This window comes from Serinus canaria, chromosome 8, assembly GCF_022539315.1.
Source record: "Serinus canaria isolate serCan28SL12 chromosome 8, serCan2020, whole genome shotgun sequence".
NCBI lineage: Eukaryota > Metazoa > Chordata > Aves > Passeriformes > Fringillidae > Serinus > Serinus canaria.
Genome location: NC_066322.1, coordinates 26,105,376 through 26,127,192, shown reverse-complemented (window position 1 = coordinate 26,127,192; position 21,817 = coordinate 26,105,376). Strand labels below are relative to the sequence as shown.

General features: G+C 48.8%; 1 protein-coding gene and 1 long non-coding RNA gene across 4 annotated transcripts in view; one reads left to right on the top strand and one right to left on the bottom strand.

The window, feature by feature from the left end:
• The window catches only part of TNR (tenascin R), a 29,178-nt gene extending 11,953 nt beyond the window's left edge, over window positions 1-17,225 (top strand). The window contains exons 7-21 of the mRNA XM_050977604.1: window positions 1,523-1,708; window positions 4,623-4,712; window positions 4,825-5,088; window positions 5,702-5,971; window positions 6,071-6,190; window positions 6,696-6,839; window positions 7,487-7,606; window positions 7,892-8,035; window positions 8,673-8,803; window positions 9,940-10,072; window positions 12,990-13,141; window positions 14,053-14,149; window positions 14,896-15,057; window positions 16,510-16,673; window positions 17,106-17,225. Of these exons, the coding sequence (XP_050833561.1) occupies window positions 1,523-1,708; window positions 4,623-4,712; window positions 4,825-5,088; window positions 5,702-5,971; window positions 6,071-6,190; window positions 6,696-6,839; window positions 7,487-7,606; window positions 7,892-8,035; window positions 8,673-8,803; window positions 9,940-10,072; window positions 12,990-13,141; window positions 14,053-14,149; window positions 14,896-15,057; window positions 16,510-16,673; window positions 17,106-17,225 (2,297 nt within the window). The remainder of the gene's footprint in view (window positions 1-1,522; window positions 1,709-4,622; window positions 4,713-4,824; window positions 5,089-5,701; window positions 5,972-6,070; window positions 6,191-6,695; window positions 6,840-7,486; window positions 7,607-7,891; window positions 8,036-8,672; window positions 8,804-9,939; window positions 10,073-12,989; window positions 13,142-14,052; window positions 14,150-14,895; window positions 15,058-16,509; window positions 16,674-17,105) is intronic.
• LOC127059867 (uncharacterized) overlaps window positions 1-21,817 on the bottom strand; it is a 34,142-nt gene that overhangs the window by 6,891 nt on the left and 5,434 nt on the right. Inside the window, exons 2-5 of one of the 3 annotated variants that reach the window (XR_007778172.1) lie at window positions 13,975-14,189; window positions 12,467-12,584; window positions 11,464-11,609; window positions 2,555-2,712 (exon numbers count right to left, since the gene is read on the bottom strand). This is a non-coding gene — a long non-coding RNA (uncharacterized LOC127059867). Of the gene's footprint in view, window positions 1-2,554; window positions 2,713-9,216; window positions 10,111-11,463; window positions 11,610-12,466; window positions 12,585-13,974; window positions 14,190-21,817 lie in introns of those variants that run through there. The other 2 variants (XR_007778170.1, XR_007778171.1) reach the window with 2 other exon arrangements.

The following is a 21,817-nucleotide window of genomic DNA, read 5'->3' as shown; positions in this document are numbered from 1 at the left end:
GCATCTGGGGTTTAGTGATGCCTCTTTTTCTCCTGGCACGAGTGAGCTGGGGTTTGATGTGCTAGGAGGAAGAAGCGGGATGAAAACACGGTGGTTAAGATGCAGGTGAAGATGATGACACCTGAATGCAGGTGCCTTGCATCCTGTCACAGAGCAAGGCAGAGCAAAGGATTCAGCTCACCCTAAAAGACACACCCTACAACTGCCCTCTGCCCCCCAGCTGCTAGTGGATGTTTGCCACTAAACCTCCAGTGCAAAAAGTCCTGTTTATGCCCTGTGCCCCACAGAGATGCTGACATAGTCCCCAGGGCAGCCCAGGTGGTCCCAGATGCCAGTGATGAGGCACGGATGGACTCAACCCCCATATTTAGATAATAAACCCCAAGCCAACCCCATCTTGTCCATGTCTTGCTGCAGCATGAAGGCTGAGGCTGCCTGGGACACACATCCCCACCAGCTCCAGTGCCATTCAGACCCACAGCTTAGAACTCTAGAACTCAGCAGTTTATGTCCTTAAGAGCACCCACAGCTCAATGCACAATTCTCAAAAGCACCAAAATGCTCAGCACGGGTCTGAGTTCACAGGGATGCCACTCAGCATCGAGAGCCAAGGCAGGTGCCTTGACCAAAGAATCAGCAGTCAAGCAGCTGAAACCAGCATACCCAGAAATGTGGTTATCTTATCTGAGCACCCTAACTGGTCAGTAAAACTTTAATTAATGTTAAGCCTGCAGATAGCTAAGGGATTTAATTTAGCGTGCCATAAAGGAGGAGTCAGAGCGTGTATTTCCGTGCTGGTTTATGGTATATAAATTGTCATGTACGTTACTGCTGGATACAAGGCTCCTACTGTAATAACTGTGGGATGTGAATTGTGTGTGTACATATCTCTATAGATAAATATTTCAGATGGGATGCTTACCCCAGCTGATTTGCTGCACTGGCCTTCCTCGCTTTATTTCTAAAAGGCAACATGAAAGCACCCCCCCAAACTCAGATCCATCACCATTACCCACTGCCCACTGGTGCCCAGCCCCAGCTGCTGCTCACTGCAGGGGTTTATTGTGCAAACCAGAGCAGATTCAGGACACAGCCTAAGCAGCACCAATAAACAAACCCTTTGGGCAGTGTCTGAGTGTGAATGAGCCTGTAAAGATGCTCAAGGTTTTCTTCTAAGAGCAGTTCAGGCCAATGAATGACCACTACAGAGCCCTTTTCCTCTTATTCACAGTGCCTCAGTTTCTTTTATTCTGATATGGGGGAACAGAGTTTTCTTTTTGTAATAACACAGAACTATCTGCCAAGCCAACTTACCGAGGATGCTGCCAGCATTTGTGTCACCCTCCTGGGTGGCATCTCACAGCCTGTGCTGAGCAGGAGGTGAGAGCTAATGTTCCAGCCCTTCCTGCCAGGACACGCTCAGGGGAGGAGGGATCTCCTGGCTGTCCCCCCCTTGCTGTGGCGGGGCGGCGGGGCGCGTTCCCCGCGGTGACACCGCGCCTCTCTCCCTTGTGTCGCGCAGAGATCGACGCCCCCAAGAACCTGCGGGTGGGCTCGCGGACCCCCGCCAGCCTCGAGCTTGCCTGGGACAACAGCGAGGCCGAGGCACACAGCTACAGGGTGGTCTACAGCACCCTGGCCGGGGAGCACTACCACGAGCTCCTGGTGCCGCGCCACACCGGTCCCACCACCCGCGCCACCCTGGCAGGTATGCACCCACCCTCGCGCCCTTCCTCCCTCTCCTCCCAGGCAGGGAGGGCAAAGGAGAACCCAAACCAGCACCAAGACTCAGTTGCTCTCGTGCTGGCACATGTCTCAGGTTGTTTTGGAGGTTAGTGTTTAGTGGAGAGAAGGGTTTCCTTGGGATAGAGCTCGTTTTCCCCTGTATGGGTCTGGGTACACCTCCAGCAAGGATCTGTCTGTAGTAATTATATATCCTCTGAAGAGAGAGAGAGACATGGTACTCCCTGGAAAATCCTGGGAAGCTGTGTAGAAGCTGTGGAAAACTTAGATGAAAGAATTCAAACAATTATTATCCCTCTTTCTGTAACCATTGTTTATAGATATAGTTCTCCAAAGCATGATATTCATAGTCACCAATAATATGAGATGTTTCCACTTCGAGACCAGTCAGGTACAACCTTAGGGAGTCACATTGTAAAAATACCTGGCTACTTTTATTAAACCCTTTTGCCTTCTGATCCACCTGAAGAAGAAGTCTATTTAGCCTTATCTACAGGAAAATATTATTTCACCCCTTCTCTTTTTTGCTTGTTTGGAAAGAGCCATGGGTGATGATGCCCCCATGGGCAGTGATGGGGAGCCAGGCTGCCCGAGTTTTTTGCCTTTTTCCAAACTGGGGTCAAAGCAGACCCAAATCTAGAGATCCTGGTTTTGAGCAAGCCCTTTAAGTGGTACATTATTCAGGCCAGCATTGGGGCTGCAAACACCAGCCACCTCCCAGTGCCAGGAAAGCCCCAAACACCTCATGCAGCAACACAGCAAAGCACCATGTAAGATGTGATTTCCTTGGTTTTTGACTAGAACTGCTTACCTCATGGATTTGCTGCTCCAGTGGCATATTTTGAGCAAAGAAAAGAATTACATGCAAAAATGTTCTCTCATTCATCTTGAAGTTCTTTAGTATGGAAGGACAGCAGGTTCTTCCATGTTGCCTCTCTGCCTTCCCGGGACCTTCAAGGGCTCAGGAATCTGCCATATGAAGTTATAGGAGAAAGGTCAGTGGGAAAGCCAAAAGTTAAGTTGCAGGCACAGCAGCAGAGTCACAAGAAAGGCTGGAGGGCATCAAGGCAATTAGAGCAGTTACCCTGAAAAATGTGGAATGTAGAAAGAAGGAAACCATCAGGGGTGGTTTCTTCTGTGTTCTTGATGAGGATGCGTGGGGAGAAGTAGGATGAGATCAGAGCCTCAGTGCTGGACTCCTGCTAGCTTTCCTTTAGGACATATATTGGCTTTTCTAGGTGAGAAGAAGCATTAAAAATGGGCCAACTCCCCCTTCCTGGGCAGAGGCACAACAGTGACACAGACAGACAAAATCCATGGCTTGAGCTTGCCTTGGAATATATGGCAAGAGCCTAAAGTCCCTTGTTTTTCTCAATAAAACTAAAAAAGCTGCCAAGGCTCTTCCAGACTCAGGTAAGGCTGCAAGAAACCCAACCAGAGCAAGCTGCAGAGATGCAGATTCTTAAGTCAATTGTACAGAGTGATTTCTTATATAGTACCTCCTTCATCACACAAGTGCCTTGCTTCCAGTCCCCAGTGTACTGTGTCATAAACAAACCAATTAAAAAAACAAAACAAACCAATCTAGTCATAGCAGAAAATAATGAAAAAGCCATTCTGCTAGCAAAAAAAGTCATAGTGTGGATGGCACAAGAGCCTCTTTTTGTATAGAGTAGTCATGTCCTCCAGTCTTGGATCCAAAATCCCAATGGATTTTGCGCAAAATCCATTTTGTGCAAAATCCATTGGGGTGTTTCTCCAGTCACCCAGGACCTGATGGGATCCATGGTATGAAAGTAACCAGCAATTCTTCCAGCCAATCTCATCTACCTGCAGGAAAAGCAGTGTGGAATGGCACTGAGCAGAGTTTATCAAAGATTTACACTTTAAAGTGCAGCAAGCCTGGCCCTGACCTGTAGTCTCTATTAAAAATCAGCATTTGCACAGAAATAACCATAATTTTGCTCATCCCAAAAGAGCAAAGGTTTATATCCTCCTGCTCATTTCTTCCTTCTCCTGCCTTCTGCCAGGCTATTCTTCCCAGAATATTTCTGACACTTAGTGAGCAGGTCCATCTTCTCCCCATCACCAAGAATGCACTGTAGCAAGAGAAAAGCAGGGGAGGAGAGTGTCCCTCCCTCCTGACCTCTTGGGAAAGGTTTTGGTGCTGCCCCTGGGTGAGGCACAGTGAGGCTGAGCTGGAGAGTTTATGGCTTTTTCTAACTTTGTATGAAGGATCATGAAGCACAGGGAAGAGGGGAATAAAGCCACCAGCAGCCAAGCAGAAGTGACAGGCAGAGGCAAGAGATATTCCATGGAGATGAAGCAGTGCAAGAGGAAAGGAGCTGGATGAGCTCAATTCCCAAGTTCCTTGAGAGAGGCAACTCAGGATATTTCCACCCTAAAGAACAGGGCTTGATTCAGCTCCCAGAAAGACTGCACCTTTCCCAATTAATGTGCATTTCATTTACTCTGCATAGTTTATTCCTCTCCAAGACACCAGCCCTGTGACAATATTTGATGCTGCATCACTTTGGAAAAAAAATATAGCTACTTTATCATTCCCATCTCAACTCACACACACAAGAGCTTCTGTCTCACCGCCAGCAATTGCAGCAGACCTCAGCAACAACTTTTAAAAATGGCTTGTTTCTGAGCTAAAGTAATCCAAATTTCCTGTCCAACGGCATCCACAGGGCTTTTTGAAAAGACTCAGCTCTTCTGCAACATGCAGAGGAACTGCTGACCTGAGGGATGCCCTAGAGGGTCCTCCTGTGCCCCCACTTGTGGGAGGTGGAAGAAGGGGTCACACAGACCCTGAGGTCACCCTGCCAGGTGCTCCTCTCAATCCCTGTCATGTTCTTTGCCCTCCCTGGTAGATCTGGTGCCAGGAACAGAGTATGGCATTGGGATTTCAGCCGTGATGGACAGCCAGCAGAGTGTGCCAGCGACCATGAATGCCAGGACTGGTGAGTTTGGCCCCACTGCCTGCTCCAAGCACAGCTGGCTGCTATGGCTCAGATACCCCCATGGAACAGTAAGTGCGTGGGGACAAAGCTCTGCACCAACCCTCTCCCACAGAGCTTGACAGCCCGCGGGACCTGCTGGTGACAGCCTCCACTGAGACCTCCATCTCACTGGCTTGGACCAAAGCCACGGGTCCCATCGACCACTACCGCATCACCTTCACCCCTGCCTCGGGCATGGCCTCTGAAGTGACAGTGTCCAGGGACGAGTCACAGCTCACCCTCTCGGAGCTGGAGCCCGGGACAGAGTACACCATCTCCATCATCGCTGAGAGGGGACGGCAGCAGAGCCTGGAGGCCACCGTGGATGCCTTCACAGGTAGAGAAACACAAGGGATGGGGGCAAGGGCACAGACTTGTTGGCACCTCTGCCAGCCCACTGTATCCCTGGCATCAAAACCCTTGAGGTGGTGATGGGGATGAGAACTGGGGTCAATGTGTCCACACAGGAGCAGCTGACCTCAAAAGGAGGATGGCCCTACCAATGTGGTGGCACAATCCCTTTGGACAGCAGCACTGAACACACTTGCTTGGCTGACAAGGCAGAATTGGGGAAAACAGACAGCCCTCTGCTGTCCTCTGTGGGCAGGGTGGCCTGTGTGCCCATAAGAAGAAGAAATGAAGCCTTGGGGGACCCCACAAGGACCTCTGGCTGAAAAGTCTGCAGTCATGAAGTGCAGACAACATACACCATCTGCAGTGGGACAGTTCCATCACCCATCTTATGGGTCTGGGATGGAGGATGTTTGCAGGTGGAGCTGAGAAAAGCACCATTTTTCCCCTCCTGGTTCTGCTGGTTGGTCCCAGCAGAGTTTCAGATCAATGGAGAGCCCAGATCTTCAGCTTTGCCACCTCTTCTAAGTATTTCCCATTCAAGCACTGGGAAAAATCTGCAGATGGTTGGGGTTGCATCTCTCCTCTCCATCTTCCAGGTGTTCGGCCCATCTCACAGCTGCACTTCTCCCAGCTGACATCCTCCAGCGTGAATGTCACATGGAGTGACCCATCCCCACCAGCAGACCGCCTCATCCTCACCTACAGCCCCCGGGATGAGGAGGAGGAGGCCCGGCAGGTCACACTCGATGGCACCCGCAGGCACACCAGCCTGACGGGCTTGCAGCCATCCACCGAGTACCTGGTGTCACTGGTGGCCGTACATGGCACCATCAGCTCTGAGCCTGTCGTGGGCTCCATCACAACAGGTACCACGGGACACCCCCCCAGCAGGCACGGGACAGCAGGCAGGGGCATGGGGAGTGGGCCTGCCTCCCACAGCTTTTCTTTGTGCTCCATCTCACCAGGGATCGATGCACCAAAGGACCTCAGGGTGGGCAACGTCACCCAGGAGTCCATGATGGTCTACTGGAGCGCTCCCCTGGCTGCCTTCGACCACTACAGGATATCCTACCGTGCTGCCGAAGGTAAGGGGCCAGACCACTCCTGTTCATGCCCTGAGCTCACAGCTGCCAGCCCTCCCTCCCCAGGCAAGCCACTAGGTCATCCTCACCCAGGCAGCATCTCAGTGCCTTGGGCAAAGCGACCAATAACTGGCATTGGCTCCAGGGCAGAGGATGGGGTGATGGCATGAGGATGGCAAGGGACCACTGCAGCCAGCTCAGCACAGAGGGGCACACAGAATGGCCCCCAGCAGTGTGGCCTCCCCAGAGATGGCTAAATTCAGGGCTCAGTCCTGAAATCCCATCTCTCTCATCTGCTTTGCCTCCCTCATCTCCCTTGGCCCGAGCTTTGTCGATGATGCTGGAAAGGCCAGGCCAGCAGAGTGATGGGCTCACAGGAGTGCACCTAGAGGCACAAAACCCACTTACCTCCAGTGTCCTGTGGAACTGCCCTCCCTTCCCAAGCCCCTCCTGAGCCCCAGGGATGGGGCCAGCTGTGATGGCAAAGCTCTTGGCTCCTTCTCTGCAGGAAGGACAGACAGCATGGCCATCTCCAGGGATGCCACTGAGTACACTCTCCAGGACCTGCAGCCTGCCACCAAGTATGAGATTGAGCTGAAGAGCGTGCAGGGCCGGGAGGAGAGTGAGCTGGCCTCCATCACTGCATACACAGGTGGGAAGGAGCTCTTGGTGGGCAGGGAACAACCAAACAGTGTCAGCTCCAGCCCTGCCCAGGGCTGGCAGTCCCTGCTTGCATGAATACCCAGGTGACTGAGAGCAAACTGGACCTCACACCAGCCGGATGCAAGCTGGAGGTGATAAGCAGGGCTCACAAGGGCTCAGTGTGGGCTTTTGAAGTATGTCTCAGCAAAGTTTATCCCAAGTATGCATGGGTAGTCATGGGTAAAAGTGATAAACCTGTGTACCAGGCACCACGAAGCCAGAAACATGCTGCTGGGCAATCATGACAACCTTTCCTGAACAGAGTACAGATTTCCAGAAATAATCCCTAGGGAAGCCCTGTCACAAGCAGCATCTGCTGCAAGCATAAAACCTTCTGCTATCTCCAGACTCCTCAAAGCCTAAAGAGAATCCCTAACAAGCCAGACTGGGCATCTAGAAAAGAGTGGAAGAGCAGCCCAGGTAGCAGAGTAACACAATGACCTCTCTGCACTCCAGCTTGGGCAGCACTAACTCCTGTGCAGGCACATGTGTCTGGGCAGCAGGGCAGGGCATAGAGCAGGATGCCACAAGAAGCCCTTCCAGCTCATAGTCCAGTCTCCTAATGCCTCTGACTCTCTGGATCTCTCCCCCATGCAGCCATGGATGTCCCCCTGGGGGTCACAGCCACCAACATCACTCCCACCGAGGCGCTGCTGCAGTGGAACCCGCCGCTGTCGGAGGTGGAAAGCTACGTCCTCATCCTCACCCGTCGTGCAGGTACACCAGGGCTCTGCTTCAGCTCGCCTCAACCTCTCTCCCATCCCAAAGCCCAGGGCTCAGTGGGAGCCCTTCACTGAGGGAAAAGGGAAGGAGCCCTTGCCTTGGGTTTTATAGGGATTGTTGGAAAAATCGGACCACCCTTCAGACTGAACAGCACCACTACAGCTCAGCTGCTGCACAGTACCTTATGGTGCTTCTGCAATAGAAATGCTTTTTGTCATGAGGTCTGATCCAGAGACACATTTTGAATATCTACCCTAACTCATCCCTTTTTGCCTACAGTTGCAGGAGAAACCATTCTTGTGGATGGAGACAACCAGGAGTACCAGCTGACCAACCTGCTGCCCAGTACCACCTACACAGTGTCTATGTATGCCACCAGCGGGCCTCTCACCAGCCAGACCATCAGCACCAACTTCACTACTCGTACGTACAATCCCTTCCCTCACCCCTCATCACCCCAGGAAAAGCAGCCAGCAAGGCTGAGCCAAAGCTCTTGTGGGTGTAGAGGTAGCCATGAGCCAAAAGGACACAAACACCAATCCCAAATACCAGCGCAGGGCACAACACAAGAACACAATTTTAATCAACAAGCATCAACCGTTATTTTCACTCTTTCAACATCCATCCATCCATCCATCCATCCATCCATCCATCCATCCATCCATCCATCCATCCATCCATCCATCCATCCCTCCCTCCCTCCCTCCCTTTCTTTTGGTGATTTTCCCTGGCTGTGGTTTCCTGAGCAGACCCCTGACCAGGTCCTTTTTTTGCCCAAGTCCAGAGGAACACAACTCATTTTGCTTGACAGGTCCCATAGCACATGAATTTTACCCTTAAGGTGGCACACAGGTAGAGGAGGACTTCCAGAGGGTTTGCAGAGCTCTGTTCAAGACTGGGGATGGGTGATGAGGTTTTGAAACTGAGGGTGAGGATGGACTTTGGGCTGTAGCTCAGTGCTGCAAGGTTGAATCCCAGTGTACTGAGTTGGGAAGCAGGGCTGAGGTGGCTGTGTGTGAGAAATTATTGCACTTCCCTGTGTCCCTATCCACTCTTGCAGTTTTGGATCCGCCAACAAATCTGACAGCCAGTGAAGTCACACGACGGAGCGCCCTGCTGTCCTGGGTTCCTCCCGTGGGAGAGATTGAGAATTACATCATGACCTACAGATCCACTGATGGCAGCAGGAAGGTGAGTGAGTCCTCACTCCAAAGAGCCTCATTCAGTCAGGGAATAATAAGGCCATGTTAAAATAAGCAGGAGAAGCCAAACAGAGCAAAAGAATGATGCTCAGTGGCTCAGGGAGGCCAGAAGGGGAGACACTGCTTCCTGCTAAGCAGGATGATAGGAAAAAGCAAGAAGAGATTGCCTAAGGTAAAATGTTGATGTACACCTACTGGTCTGGGCACAGAGGGGTTACCTGGAAAGATTGGAGGAACAAGGGCAATTCACAGCTTGTGACACACAAGCAAGCTGAGGCAGGAGAGTATTATTCTGCAGAGATGCTAAAAAGGCCATTTGCCCATCCTGCAAAAAAGACACGGGCAGCTAATTAATTCTGCAGTACAATACATTTGATTATTTAATGAGTGAGTCCACATCTGCCTGTCAGGTGGAGCTGCAACAAACACTGTCAGAAACACTGTCAATGGCAAACAGTCTGATTTCCTTTGCTGGTGTGATTGGCTCACAGCAGCCAGAGGAGAATAGCTTTGCAAAAGGGGTCCAATAATGCTGTGTGGCACCGGCCAAAAACCAGAAAAATGAACATGACAGGAATCAACAGTCAAAACTGGCTGATAACCAGGCTTGGCCAGCTCAATTTCTTGCACTGCTTGGGCAATCAGTCATGTCTTGTACTGAAGGCACACGGGTCCCAACAGACCCATCTGACAGAGGACACAGACTGCAAACATTTAAATCCGTCTCCAAACTAGGTTGCTTTCCCCCACCCAAACAATTCTGAAAGGTTGGCTATATTGGCTGAACTCACATTCTCCCAGTCCAGGGCTCTAAGCAATCACGCAGTGCAGGGCTCTAAGCAATCATGCAGTGCAGGGCTCTAAGCAATCATGCAGTCCAGGGCTTTAAGCAATCATGCAGTCCAGGGCTTTAAGCAATCATGCAGTCCAGGGCTTTAAGCAATCACGCAGTGCAGGGCTCTAAGCAATCATGCAGTGCAGGGCTCTAAGCAATCATGCAGTGCTCCTCAGCCAGGCTGCAGTAGTTTGTGGCTTCCCTTCCCTCCTCACTTGCTCTTTAGGCTCCCCATCGCTTTTCTCATCTGTTGCTCTTGGTGTCTGCCTCCTTCTGGGACCCATGTACAGGAGCTGATAGTGGATGCAGAGGACACGTGGATCCGTCTGGAGGGGCTCTCAGAGACCACGGAGTACACGGTGCACCTGCAGGCTGCCCAGAACGCCATGCGCAGCGGCCTCGTCTCCACCACCTTCACCACAGGTGAGGCCTCTCTCTGCATCCACCCAGACACCTGCAGGCTGGCAGGAATGGACTGCTCTTAGGGACCTTCCCTCCTCAGGCAGCATTCCTTCATGATCCAAAGAGGGCTGCTTACAATGCCATGACCCACGGGGCTGCTTTGCTACAGAATGTTAATGGCTGAATAATAATGGCTGATTCAAACACAAGACCCAGACCAGGGCAAGGGGCTTTGAGCTTCAGACCAGGAGCCATCTACCAGGCCCTTTGCCTTGCCCATGTCTGTCCTCAAGTGCATAAACAGAGGGAAAAAAATATCCACTAAAATCAGCAGTACATATCAACAGGTATGGTCCTGGGAGAGGATCCAGCCAGTGTCTCCATGCTGTGGGCAAGATCTGATTGCCCACAAATGGCAAAGAATCAGAATACTTTGGGTTGGAAAGAATCTTTAAAGGTCATCTAGTTCAATGCCCCTGCAGTGAGCAGGGTCATCTTTAACTTGATCAGGCTGCTCAGAGCCCTGGTGAATTTGACCTTGAAAGTTTCCAGGGTTGGGGTGTCCCTGGAAATATCAAGTAGGTGCATCCTCACCACCACCACAGAGAGCAGAGCCAGCACTTTATCTAATTGCATTATTCCTCCCCACTCTCATTCTAGAGCATTCACAATCTGCTAAAGTAATGGGAGTGGTTTTGTTTTGAAATCCAAAATTGGGCATGCACAGTCACCACAACCCTCACAGACAGAATACTTACTCTTCCAAGAATGAAGCTTGCAAGAGAATGTCACCAGTGCCCCCATCCTCTGCAGCCATTCATAATGGAAGTTATGCAAAGCAAATTGTCCCTCATGCTCTTTGAAAAACATAGCTAGGCCAGGGTACTTACAAAAAGAATGCATCTTGTTCAGAGCTAGCAATCCAATAATGTTTATCCTGGGCATCAACAGCACTGAGGAGTCTATAGATGATGTCCACCAAAATTCCTTCCATCTGTGCTGCCAGTTTAATTCTCAAATTAGGAGAATTTTCTTTGAATCTGCTGTGGATACACTTCCACATCTTAGTTACAGGCAAAGGTCTCTTCACCTGCTTTTAAGAGATAACAGTTCTTGCCTCTTACACATGTGCATAAACCCAGTACAATTTAGGCAGGTGATAGAAAAAGACATGAAATCTTTGAGGCTATGTGGGAGTCAGGGATGAAGCTGCATGGGGGTGACTTCTCAGGTGGGATAAAGCAGCAGAAGCCCACTTATGTCAGGCAAGAAGAGCACCTTTTCCATCAAATACAAGTGTCAGACCTCAGCAACATTAGTCCCCACTGTCAGCTGGTGCAGCATCCAACACATCTGACTTGCTCTGAAGATGAAGATAGGCATTAGCAACAAATCAGTTTCTCCCCACTTACCCCAATAGTGATGAGACAGAAGCAACCAGGAGCTACCACCAAGGCAATGCAATCCATGGACAGCATTTCTCATCAAAGCATCCAGGTCTGCAATTCAGTTTACTCTGGCAATGCATCAAGGCACTTTGCAGAGAACAAGGACTTGTCTTTAAAGAAAAAAAAAAAAAAAAAAAAAAAAAAGTAAAAAAAGCCACCCAGGCTTAATTTAAATTGTTTTGCTTCCTCCTGCTTACAGTACACATCCCGGGGTTCTTCTATTCCCCCTGACATATTAATAGCTCAGCCTCTTTTGTTTCATGTTTGCATAAGGTTCTTGGGGAATTGTATACAGATGAGACAAAAGGAAGAAACAGATACAGTATTTATAATTTATAGTGGTTTGAAATGTCTTTCAAGGTCTCCTTGGCTCTTAAAGATATGAATATAAATTAAGAAACAAGCAATCTCCACAGAGCTCAGGGGAGCCCAAAGTGGTTGTTGTCAAAGAAGTTTTCATTGTTGGATACTATAAAATACAAACAATGTCTCACCAGGCTGTGCTACAGACCATGAAGATGGGGAGAAAAAAGAAAGGATCTTCAACATTTGGACACAGCAATGACTTTCAAGTCTTCAGGTCACAAGGTGGGGGGGAATACACCCAAGTGGGAAGCAACAGACAAGGGTTGTGCCTTGGTCCTAAGGGGCACTGCACAACTGTGATGGACAGTCAGCACAGAAGATCTGGAGGTCCCTCAAACCTTCTCAGTTTGTTACAGAGACATCCTTGAAAACCACGTCCACATTGCCAGCTCTGCACTCATTTATTCCATCATCCAAAAAAAACCATGTATTTTACTTCCCTCTTCTGTCTTAAATAAGAAAAAAATGTTCCCAGAGTTGATATTCCAATACTGCCAGAATAATTGTCATAATTAAGACTCTCCTAAACTTTGACCACAAAATAAGATGTTTCCTCATTAGATAACACCTGTAGCACAGTCACACAACCCATGCTACCTACCTCTAGCATCTCACACGGCCTCATTCCTGCTCAGCTTGCAAGGGACAATTAGCTCAGCATAAGTCCACCATCATTTCCAAGGGCATGGAGAATCAGGAGAATCCCCCTGGAATGAGTACTGTTATAAAACTTGATTAGAGCTGGCAGTCCTGGGAGGAGAACAGGTTTTTGGTATTTTCACAGCTGTCTAAATATGCTGGTGACAGCTTAAACCCCAGGGTTTCAGACACAGTGCAGAAAGATAGTCCAAGAAGTGACATCCCTCATCATTCATTGTGACATTACCATGCACCCTTCCAGTCCAAGACATATGGAAGAATAATTAATATATGCACACATTTTTTTCCCAGTAAGTCCTCTGAGGTCGACAGCAGATAAAAAGTCTCACCGCCTTGTGGAATTACTTGGAACGCAGAAGCCAAGACAGACTTTTCCTGGATTGTAAATAGTGGAGCCTGAAGCATGGGGAAAAGTTGTCTCTTTGCTTGAATTTTACCCTTTTTTTTTTATTTTGATTTTGCAGGAGGACGTGTGTTTGCTAACCCTCAGGACTGTGCCCAGCACCTGATGAACGGAGACACGCTGAGCGGGGTCTACACCATCTCCATCAACGGGGACCTCAGCCAGCGGGTGCCCGTGTACTGTGACATGACCACGGATGGAGGGGGCTGGATTGTGAGTATCCATGTGGCATGTTGTCCCCACCACAAAGTAACTGGGCCCCTACCAGCAAAGCACGGGAATGACAGCAGGCTCAGCATCCCACGCTTCATTTTGCACGCCGCAGGGAATGGCCCACGCTCCGGCAATAATAGTTACACTTGGAGAAATGCCCTTTGATTTATTTGGCGTGTTTGCAGTGCTTCTGGAGAGCGAAATCTGTGAGTGAAGCTGATTTATTGTTCTAGAAATGAAATTAATGGCTGGTAGCTTTCATGGGGAATGATTCACACTGCCTGCAGAAGGAGGGTGTCAGGCGTCACCCCAATTGAGTCTGCACAGGAGAACTTTAGAAACAAATGCCTGTTTGGCTTTTGAGCTGCACAAACACTGCTTGTCTTGACATAGATGGACTGACAGTGTAAGTAAATAATGCCATGGTGCTTTGATCTTATTCATGTCAAACTTTTACACACATTACACAAAACCCTGCTAGATGTATAGTCAAAACCAAAAAAAAAAGGGCTTCCTCAAATGCTGATTTCTAGCCAGTAAATTTCCCTCTCACTCTGCTTCAGAGCATACTGTTGGATATCACAGAAACAACCAGCTCAAAGCAGAATTATGTGCTAGAAAACCAGAGGCACCATATACTAGTTAAAGCAGAAACCTCAAAGGCCAAATCCTTCCTATTTTACCATTGATTTGCTTTGGACATTATCTAATATCTCTTTGGTTTCTACACCTGCACACGAATTAATTGCATGGCTGCAATTAACACTAACTGGATGGGCATTGCAATTTTCTTCCCTGAAAGGCACAATGGAAAGAAAAATTATTATTTTTACCTTGTGTGTCCAAAGCCTGGCAAAGCTGTTTCTCATCTCCATCATTATGGTTTTCCCCCTGCTCTCCCTCCACATCAGGTCTTCCAGCGGCGGCAGAACGGGCTGACCGATTTCTTCCGGAAATGGGCAGATTACCGGGTTGGCTTTGGAAACCTGGAGGATGAGTTTTGGCTGGGTATGACCTTCCCTGGTTGCCTTTCATTGATGTGTCAAACCTAAGTTCCATAAGCACTGTGTCAGCTGTTGGCTCCTTGCCCTTCACCACATTCCTCTACGTTCTCCCTCAGACAGTTTTCCCTCTGTTCATTCCCTGCCCTTCACTTTAGGAACTCATGCAGAGGCACACCACATAAAGGCACACTGTGAAGGTTAGCAGCTCCCTAGTTTGTTCTCTCTAGGAGAGAAGGGGGGTATGTATGCTGTCAGTTTTCATGGACCAAAATCCATTACTGCCCATGGATGACTACAGGTTGCACTGCTGGCCAGAAAGTCCAATGAAAGCAGGAAAGGAGTGAGTGAGAGACAGAACATCTCTGAAATTGAATGTGCTCCTCCAAAAGCTGAGCATGAGCCAAAGGGACCTCCAGCATAAACACACTCTGGCTTGTATGGGAGCTTAACAACAACATAAGTAGCACCAGAGCTCAACAGCTGAACGTTCCAAGCTCCAGAATTTCTATCTGAAGCTGGACCTTGAACCCACTGCTCACAGACACAGGGAAATGAAGCTCGAGTGGGAACAAAGATCCAGACCCCAGCAGTGCCAGGAGACACACAAACTCACTACAAATACTGCTGCTCTTTGATACCTCTCCTTGCTCCCATTTCCCACTGCTGTTTGGTTTGCCTAAAGCTTTCCTTGTTTGTTCATGGAGCAGATCCAGGCTCCAGGTCTCACTGGGTGTTTCACTGTCTCGACAGGATTGGACAACATCCACAAGATCACATCCCAAGGGCGCTACGAGCTGCGAATAGACATGAGGGATGGCCAGGAGGCAGCATATGCCTACTATGACAAGTTCTCCATTGGTGACGCCAGGAGCCTCTACAAACTGCGGATTGGGGACTACAATGGCACTGCAGGTACAGCCTCCTTGCTAGCAAGGGTCTTGGGAAATCCTGTGACTGGTTGGTCCAAGACTGTAAAGGAAATCTCAACATGAAATCCCACTTGTCTAGAGCGAGAAAAACACCCGTAGTCCTTTCTGCCTTCCTGCAGCCCATCGTGTAAACCAGGCTGATAAATCCCACTAAGGACATGGAATTTTCCATTGGGGATTAGATATTTAATATCAGAGACATTGCTCTTCAAATTACCAGGTCAACCATCAGAGGTGTCATCTCACTTGGCAATAGCCACAGCTGGCTATTGATGTCGTGCTGGAGGCTGTATCTATTGCCTTTCCACAGCTATGGAAAAATCTGAAATCCTCTGAGTCATTTCCTCACGTAAAGGCCAAACACTGCCCAGTTTTGCAAGGACGCTGTCACGCCTGCTTACTTGGTTGATTCAGGAGAGTTAGAGTTGCCCATCAGAAAGGAGTGGGTGCTAGAGGAGGGCACAGGGGATCTCTTCCTCAGAAAGGGAAAAGGGGTACAAGTGTAGCCCCTTCATCTGGGATAGACATGCCCAGTGCAAGCCTCCATGATGGAACTTCCACCATGTACTAGGTGGAACCCCACAACATAGCCAAGATGCAGGAATTCCCCTATTCAATACCAGTTAGTTGCCACTGGAAGGGAGGTGACAGGAATCTTGACGGTGTGCAACAAAGCACTTGCTCTAACCTCAAACCCAGGGCACAAAGCACCCAACCCACTGCCAAGGATGGCAGCAATAGTCTCTCCATGGCTGGATTGCACACAGCCAGCATGGGTCCAGTTCACATGTCCTTAGGGATTATTACCAAGGAGCATATTTGGAATGTCTCCTCTAAGTACATCACTCAATTCACCATATTTTACTCTGGCTTTTCTTTCACACAAAAGCAGCTGTCTATTCATCCAGTGAGGATGAAGTTAGAGGTTTTGGTGGAATAAGACATCACACACCTTCCAAAAAACTTCTTCCCCTTATCCAAAGAGAGAAGAGCTGGCCAAGCTTCTTGGTTCAAGAGATGAATGTTTGGTCTCCTTTGAGAGAAAAAGCTCCCTTTGGCTAACAGGAAAGAAGGAGGCTGAAAGCATCCTGAAGTTATATAGCAGAGCCAAGCCTTGGGAAATCAGGGATGCCAAAATATGGGATTTAAATAATTTCTGAAACAATGAAATTCAGATCCAAACACATATCCAAGCACTGTATCTGACAAAGCCAAGAAGTCTCAAAGATTTGCTGTGGTCTGCACTGATCCTAAACAGACAGCAGAGGACCTCAGATGAACCAGTTATGAATAATTCCAGTTGACGTTGTCCCCAGCCTGTCAGCTGTTTGAGCCATTGATTGGAATGGTTCCCACAAACCCAGAGTATCCCAATTTCTGGTGAAAACACCAGATATCTCAGACTCCCTCACCTTAACAGCGCCTCTTTCCACAGGAGACTCCCTCACCTATCACCAGGGACGCCCCTTCTCCACCAAGGACAGGGACAACGATGTTGCTGTCACCAACTGTGCCATGTCCTACAAAGGGGCCTGGTGGTACAAGAACTGCCACCGCACCAACCTCAACGGCAAGTACGGAGAGTCCCGGCACAGTCAGGTAAGGGCACAGCTGCCTTGAAAGCCTCGGCAATTTCTTCCAGGGGAACATGTCAGCAAGCCTAGGTTAGGGCTGGGGCGGTGTGGTTGGTGCACCAGGGTCAGGACTGGTGGAAAGACCCCACACCAGCTGGAGCAAAGGGAGCCACCTTCAAGCCAGCTAGGCTTTGTGCCTCACACACACTGCCATAGTCATTGGCTAGTCATAGTCATTGGGTTGTTAGATTAAAAAAATGACCTACATGAAATTTGATCAGCCTTTGAGCAGTGGGAAAAAAACAATCAAGCCATAGAAGCAGGGGAGCTGCTTGCTCCTGCTATAGCAAGTTTTTTCTTCTGGCTTCTCTACACCAATCAGACCTGTTTCTTTCCTCTCCCACTCTAGTTTCTTGTTAAGGTCTTTCCTTACCCTCTGCCTTTCTCTTCCCTCCAGGGGATTAACTGGTACCACTGGAAAGGCCACGAGTTCTCCATCCCCTTTGTGGAAATGAAGATGCGACCCTACAACCACCGTAACATCTTTGGGAGGAAGAGACGGTCCCTACAGCTCTGAGCCAGCAGAGCCCCTCCTGCCTCCCACCACCTGACCTTTTCTGTCATTTGTTTGTATTTTATAATATGAAAAGGGAAAAAAAAAAAAAAGTTACTACTCGTCTGAGATAGCAAGCTGCCCCTCACAAGTGCTGGAGGGAACCATGGCACAAGGAAAGGCCATGGGAAAGGAAAGACCTCATTGCTTTGCATCTGTCCCAGAGAAATACCAAATTTCCAGTCTCCCTATCCCAATACTCTGGCCCTTAACATGAGAAGAAAGAGAAAGAGACAGATTTTTTGATATTTTTTTAAAAGACATAGAAATCCCCAGCAAACCCCGTTAGAAATGTTTGTCACGGGGCTTGTGGCAGGAACCCTCCCCACAGGTACCTTGGTGTGGCCATTTCCAGCTCAGCAATGGCCAGGGATGCCCGTCCTCTCCCTGCCTCCCTGTCCCCTCCTGGCAGGGAGGTCCCAAGCTTCATGCCATCCTGTAGACACCAACTCTTCCAGCAGGCAGAGGCCCATCTCTCCCCTATGTGCAGGCTCTGGACACCTGGGGACCAAGTGAGGATGAGCAAAGGCTCATCCCATCCCCAGTTTTCACAGGAGGGCTTGGCAAATATCTGCATATGTAGGCAAACTCCAGAGAGCCCACAGCTCATGTGCTGGTCCCACCACAAAGTCATCCTCGTGTGCATGAAGTGTATGGGAATAAGAACTACTCCACCAGCCTCAGCTTTCATTATCCACTCCTCCAAGGTGAACTCAGCCCACTACAGGTCCATGACATCGGCCTGGGTTATGCTGAACTTGATGGAGAAGAAAGGACTTTAATTAGAAGACTTGGGAGAAGAATCCCTACTTGTGGTCCTGAAATCTAGGACCCATTTCCTCTGTTATTTCTGCATTCCATCATGCTCTCTCTCACTGAGGTCGCTGGTCCCAAACAAAAGAGTCTCAGAGGAGGAGCAGCAATAAAAAGATATCCCAGAACTGCAGCCCATCCTGAAGCCAGCAGCTGTCACAGCTCAGGTGCTCCTGTTCATGGTCCTCCACCCACACAGGGAATTATGACAATGCAGCTAAGGCAAGAGAAGTGCAAGCTGAGGAATGCCCGTTTCCTTCTTTCTCCTACACCATCCCTCTTCAATGCCATCACAAGAGGGACACAAATCTCAGTGCCTTGGTATTGCCAGCTCTCTAACAGGAAATCAACTGCTTCCCCTCCTGGAAGGGATTCTGTTCAGATTTTGGAGCACTTCAAGGCCCTTGGAAAAATTAAAGAGTTTGCTCTTCCCATCCTTAACTCAAGGAAGATGGACCCTTTGGATAGCTCTGTCTGTGCCCTGTTGTCATTGTCCCCATCTCCACACAGCCCAAATGACCACCATGCTTGTCACTCCTCTCCAAGAACTCTGGTCAATGCTGGGCATTGTCACTGGTCTCCAGGAAGGGACTCGTCCCTGCATCCAAGGACAATGCAGCTCATCACTGGATTTGCAGCCAAAGGAACATTGTGAATGCCAAACACTGCTAATCTGGTTTTATCACACTGAAGCTGCTTTGTCTCAAAAACATCTTTCAGATGGCAACATAAAGGCATCTTTGCAGGCCAGTGTATCTTCTGTGGTCACACTCCTAAATGTTCTGACGTTAGTCACGATGGCTGCAGAGCTGAAGAGGAGCATTAAATGGGAAACATAGCCTCCTTCTCCATGGATATACTGGCACATGAAATCACAGCTAACACTGAGGTCAAGATCAGATACAGGGCCCATTCCTTCTGCTTACAAGCTGGCCTGGAGAAAGGATGCTCAGCAACATCTCCTATGTAAATGTGGTGTCCCTTCTTACTTCCCCTTGGCATCAAATCAGGCAACAGGTCAACCAGTTTTGGAACAGGTGAGTCAGAGGCTGCAGATGATGGGATCTCTTGCAGGACATGGCTGCTGTCACCGATGGTGGCATGTCATGCCTCCTGAGCACCCACCCCTGCTTTAAGACCCAACAGCCAACAAAAAGCAGCAAATGGAACTGATTAAAGCCTAAGAAGGCTTTTAGTAGACCAGCAGAGTAAATTTTTCTCCAAACCATCAAGAATTTGTAGGAAGAAATGTCCCAACAAAAGCTGTAATGGAGCAGTGGTTTATAACCAGCAGAGACTGGCAGTGGATGGTGCTGTTTTCTTACCTACCCAGGAGAAAGGAAGGGATGTCAGTGGAAACATACACTTATCATCACAGTCAAGTGAAAGGCAAGAAACCTCTCTTTTCAAAAGTAAGACTCAAACAGAAAGTTTGAAAAAAAAAATCAAAGTTTGCCAAGCTTTTCTAGGAGGTTCAAAAGAATATCCTCAAAAAGGCTGATGATTCTCTAAGCAGGTTTACTGACATCTATCTCTCCCTCCCTCCTCATGTCTGTCATACTTTGTACATGTCCTGTAACCAGGATGAGGCAGCCCAGTTGACCCAACTGCATAGTCAGGTATGAAATTGGACAATATCCAATCTTCCAGTGCTATTATCCATCAGTGCTGGTCCATAACCCTCATGTGATACCAGCATGTTGCCTTTCCATGGCAGTGGTGAAAGACAGTTGCTACAATCTTTTAAAGGAAAGATTTCTCCACATCATGGTTTTCTCCTGGTGATAACCCACCCAAGCCCAGGCACATAACCAGCAATGATGACCCAGTCATTTGGGCCATTGTCTCCTGTTCACATTGACCATAAACAAGATACAATTTCCCAGAAAGTTATTTTTCTATATTGCCTTAATTTTTTTTTTTTGACAAAGCTCCTGCCAGCAAATTTGTGCTTAATGTTGATGCTCCAGAAGGCCCCATAATTTAGTTTATTCTCACCCTCCATCACTGGATGGGCTAGTTCATTCTCCAGCTAGACCAGGTTTGGCCCTGAAATTCCCAGAAACCAAGCCTGGATCTGGTGCAGTGCTTCTCTTGAGAGACTTGGCTTCACTGCCATCCTGGGTTTGTGTGGCTCAGGCTTATTCCAAAGCCCAAAAAGGAGCATGAGGCTGTCACCCAAACCACAGTATCCACTGAGATGCCATTCTGTGTAACAGGAAGCAGCACATCAAATCCTTCCCACAGCAGAACACCATGACCCTTGCAGCCTTTCAAAGCCACCTCTTATTTCTAACCCCAAAATCCTGGAGGGAAACACAAAGGGACTTTCATCTCGTGCCCTATATTCATTTCCTTCTGTTTCCATTCTCCAAGCCCACCTTCCCCTTGCACACTGCACTGAAACATAACCAAAGAGAAAAAGAGTCCTGAAAGGAAAAGCTGCTTTTACTACAGTGATAGCATCTATAAAGGAATAATTTCAAGAAGGAGAGAGGCCAGCCTCTCCCCAAGGGTAGCTGGGTTTTGGTAGGAAGGTACAGGGAGAGTATCCACACAAAGGTTGGGGAGAAGTCTGCTTCTACTCCTTAACTTTGCAGTACTTTACTCTCCCAAATTTGCCCTAAACCAGGCCAAATGGGCACCTCAAAGCTGAGTACCAGCCTAAATGCACTCTTGTCCCAACCTCTTGCCTCCTTCCCAGAGGGATGCTTATCCCAGGTGAAGTGCTCATGTGTGGAAGGCACAGCTCATGCCACCTTCACTCCCAGTGATGCACTGATGAGGGCCTGGCCAGTGGTGTCCACATGCCCACAACAGGCTCAGAGCAACCTGACAGAGGACAGCAGGAGCCAAAGCACTCTCCTGATGCTTCACCTCCACGCCAGCTCATGACCTTCATCCCAGCTCAGAGCTGCCCTCCTGCTGGGGGTGACCACCCCCTTTTCCTGTGCCCCCCCAGACATGCCCACAAGTTTTGACTTTACCAAACACTGCCAGCAATGAACTCTCACCCCCAAAAAACCCTTTAATTCCTGCTTACACCCACTAACAAAGGGTTCTGTTCTGGGGCCAAACAAGAAGCCCATCCCTGTTTCTGCCAGCCAAGCGCCCTGGGATGGCCATGAACCCAACAGAGACCCCTGGGGACCACCAGCACCTCCAGGGCCACCTTCCCCTTTCCTAAAAGGATGCCACCCATCAGGGGATGGTGGTGGCAGCTCCTTGCCCCTTCCAGAGGGGAAATTTGGGGTAAGTGGGAGGGAAAGGCCCTTCCCTGGGGAGATCCTGATGCCTAGACTCGCCTCAACACCCAGCCTGCAGTTCTTCAGATGTCAGTGGCTTCTCAGAAGGATGGTGACACAAAGACCTAAACAAACAAACAAACAAGCAGCCCCCTGTGTACAGGTGTTATCCTGGAAATGTTCTTAATATGTTAAAAAAAGTTTAAAAACATAAATAAGAAGGGAGAGCAGAGGCAATGAAATGCCTCAAATAGATTCTGATGAACTCAAAGACAAACCACTGGAACCAAATGAGGGGGGAAAGAAAAGTAAATAAATGCATAAATAAAATCTATAATATAAATAAATAATAATATATTAAACAACCTTCCCCACCCTGTAATGAAAATGTAGCTTGGAGAATGGGATCAACGCTTGTTAACCATTGTTAACTAGTATTTTTAGTCCTGACCGCTCTTAGGCTATGTATAGTTCCTTTTTTTAATGCATTTTCTATAC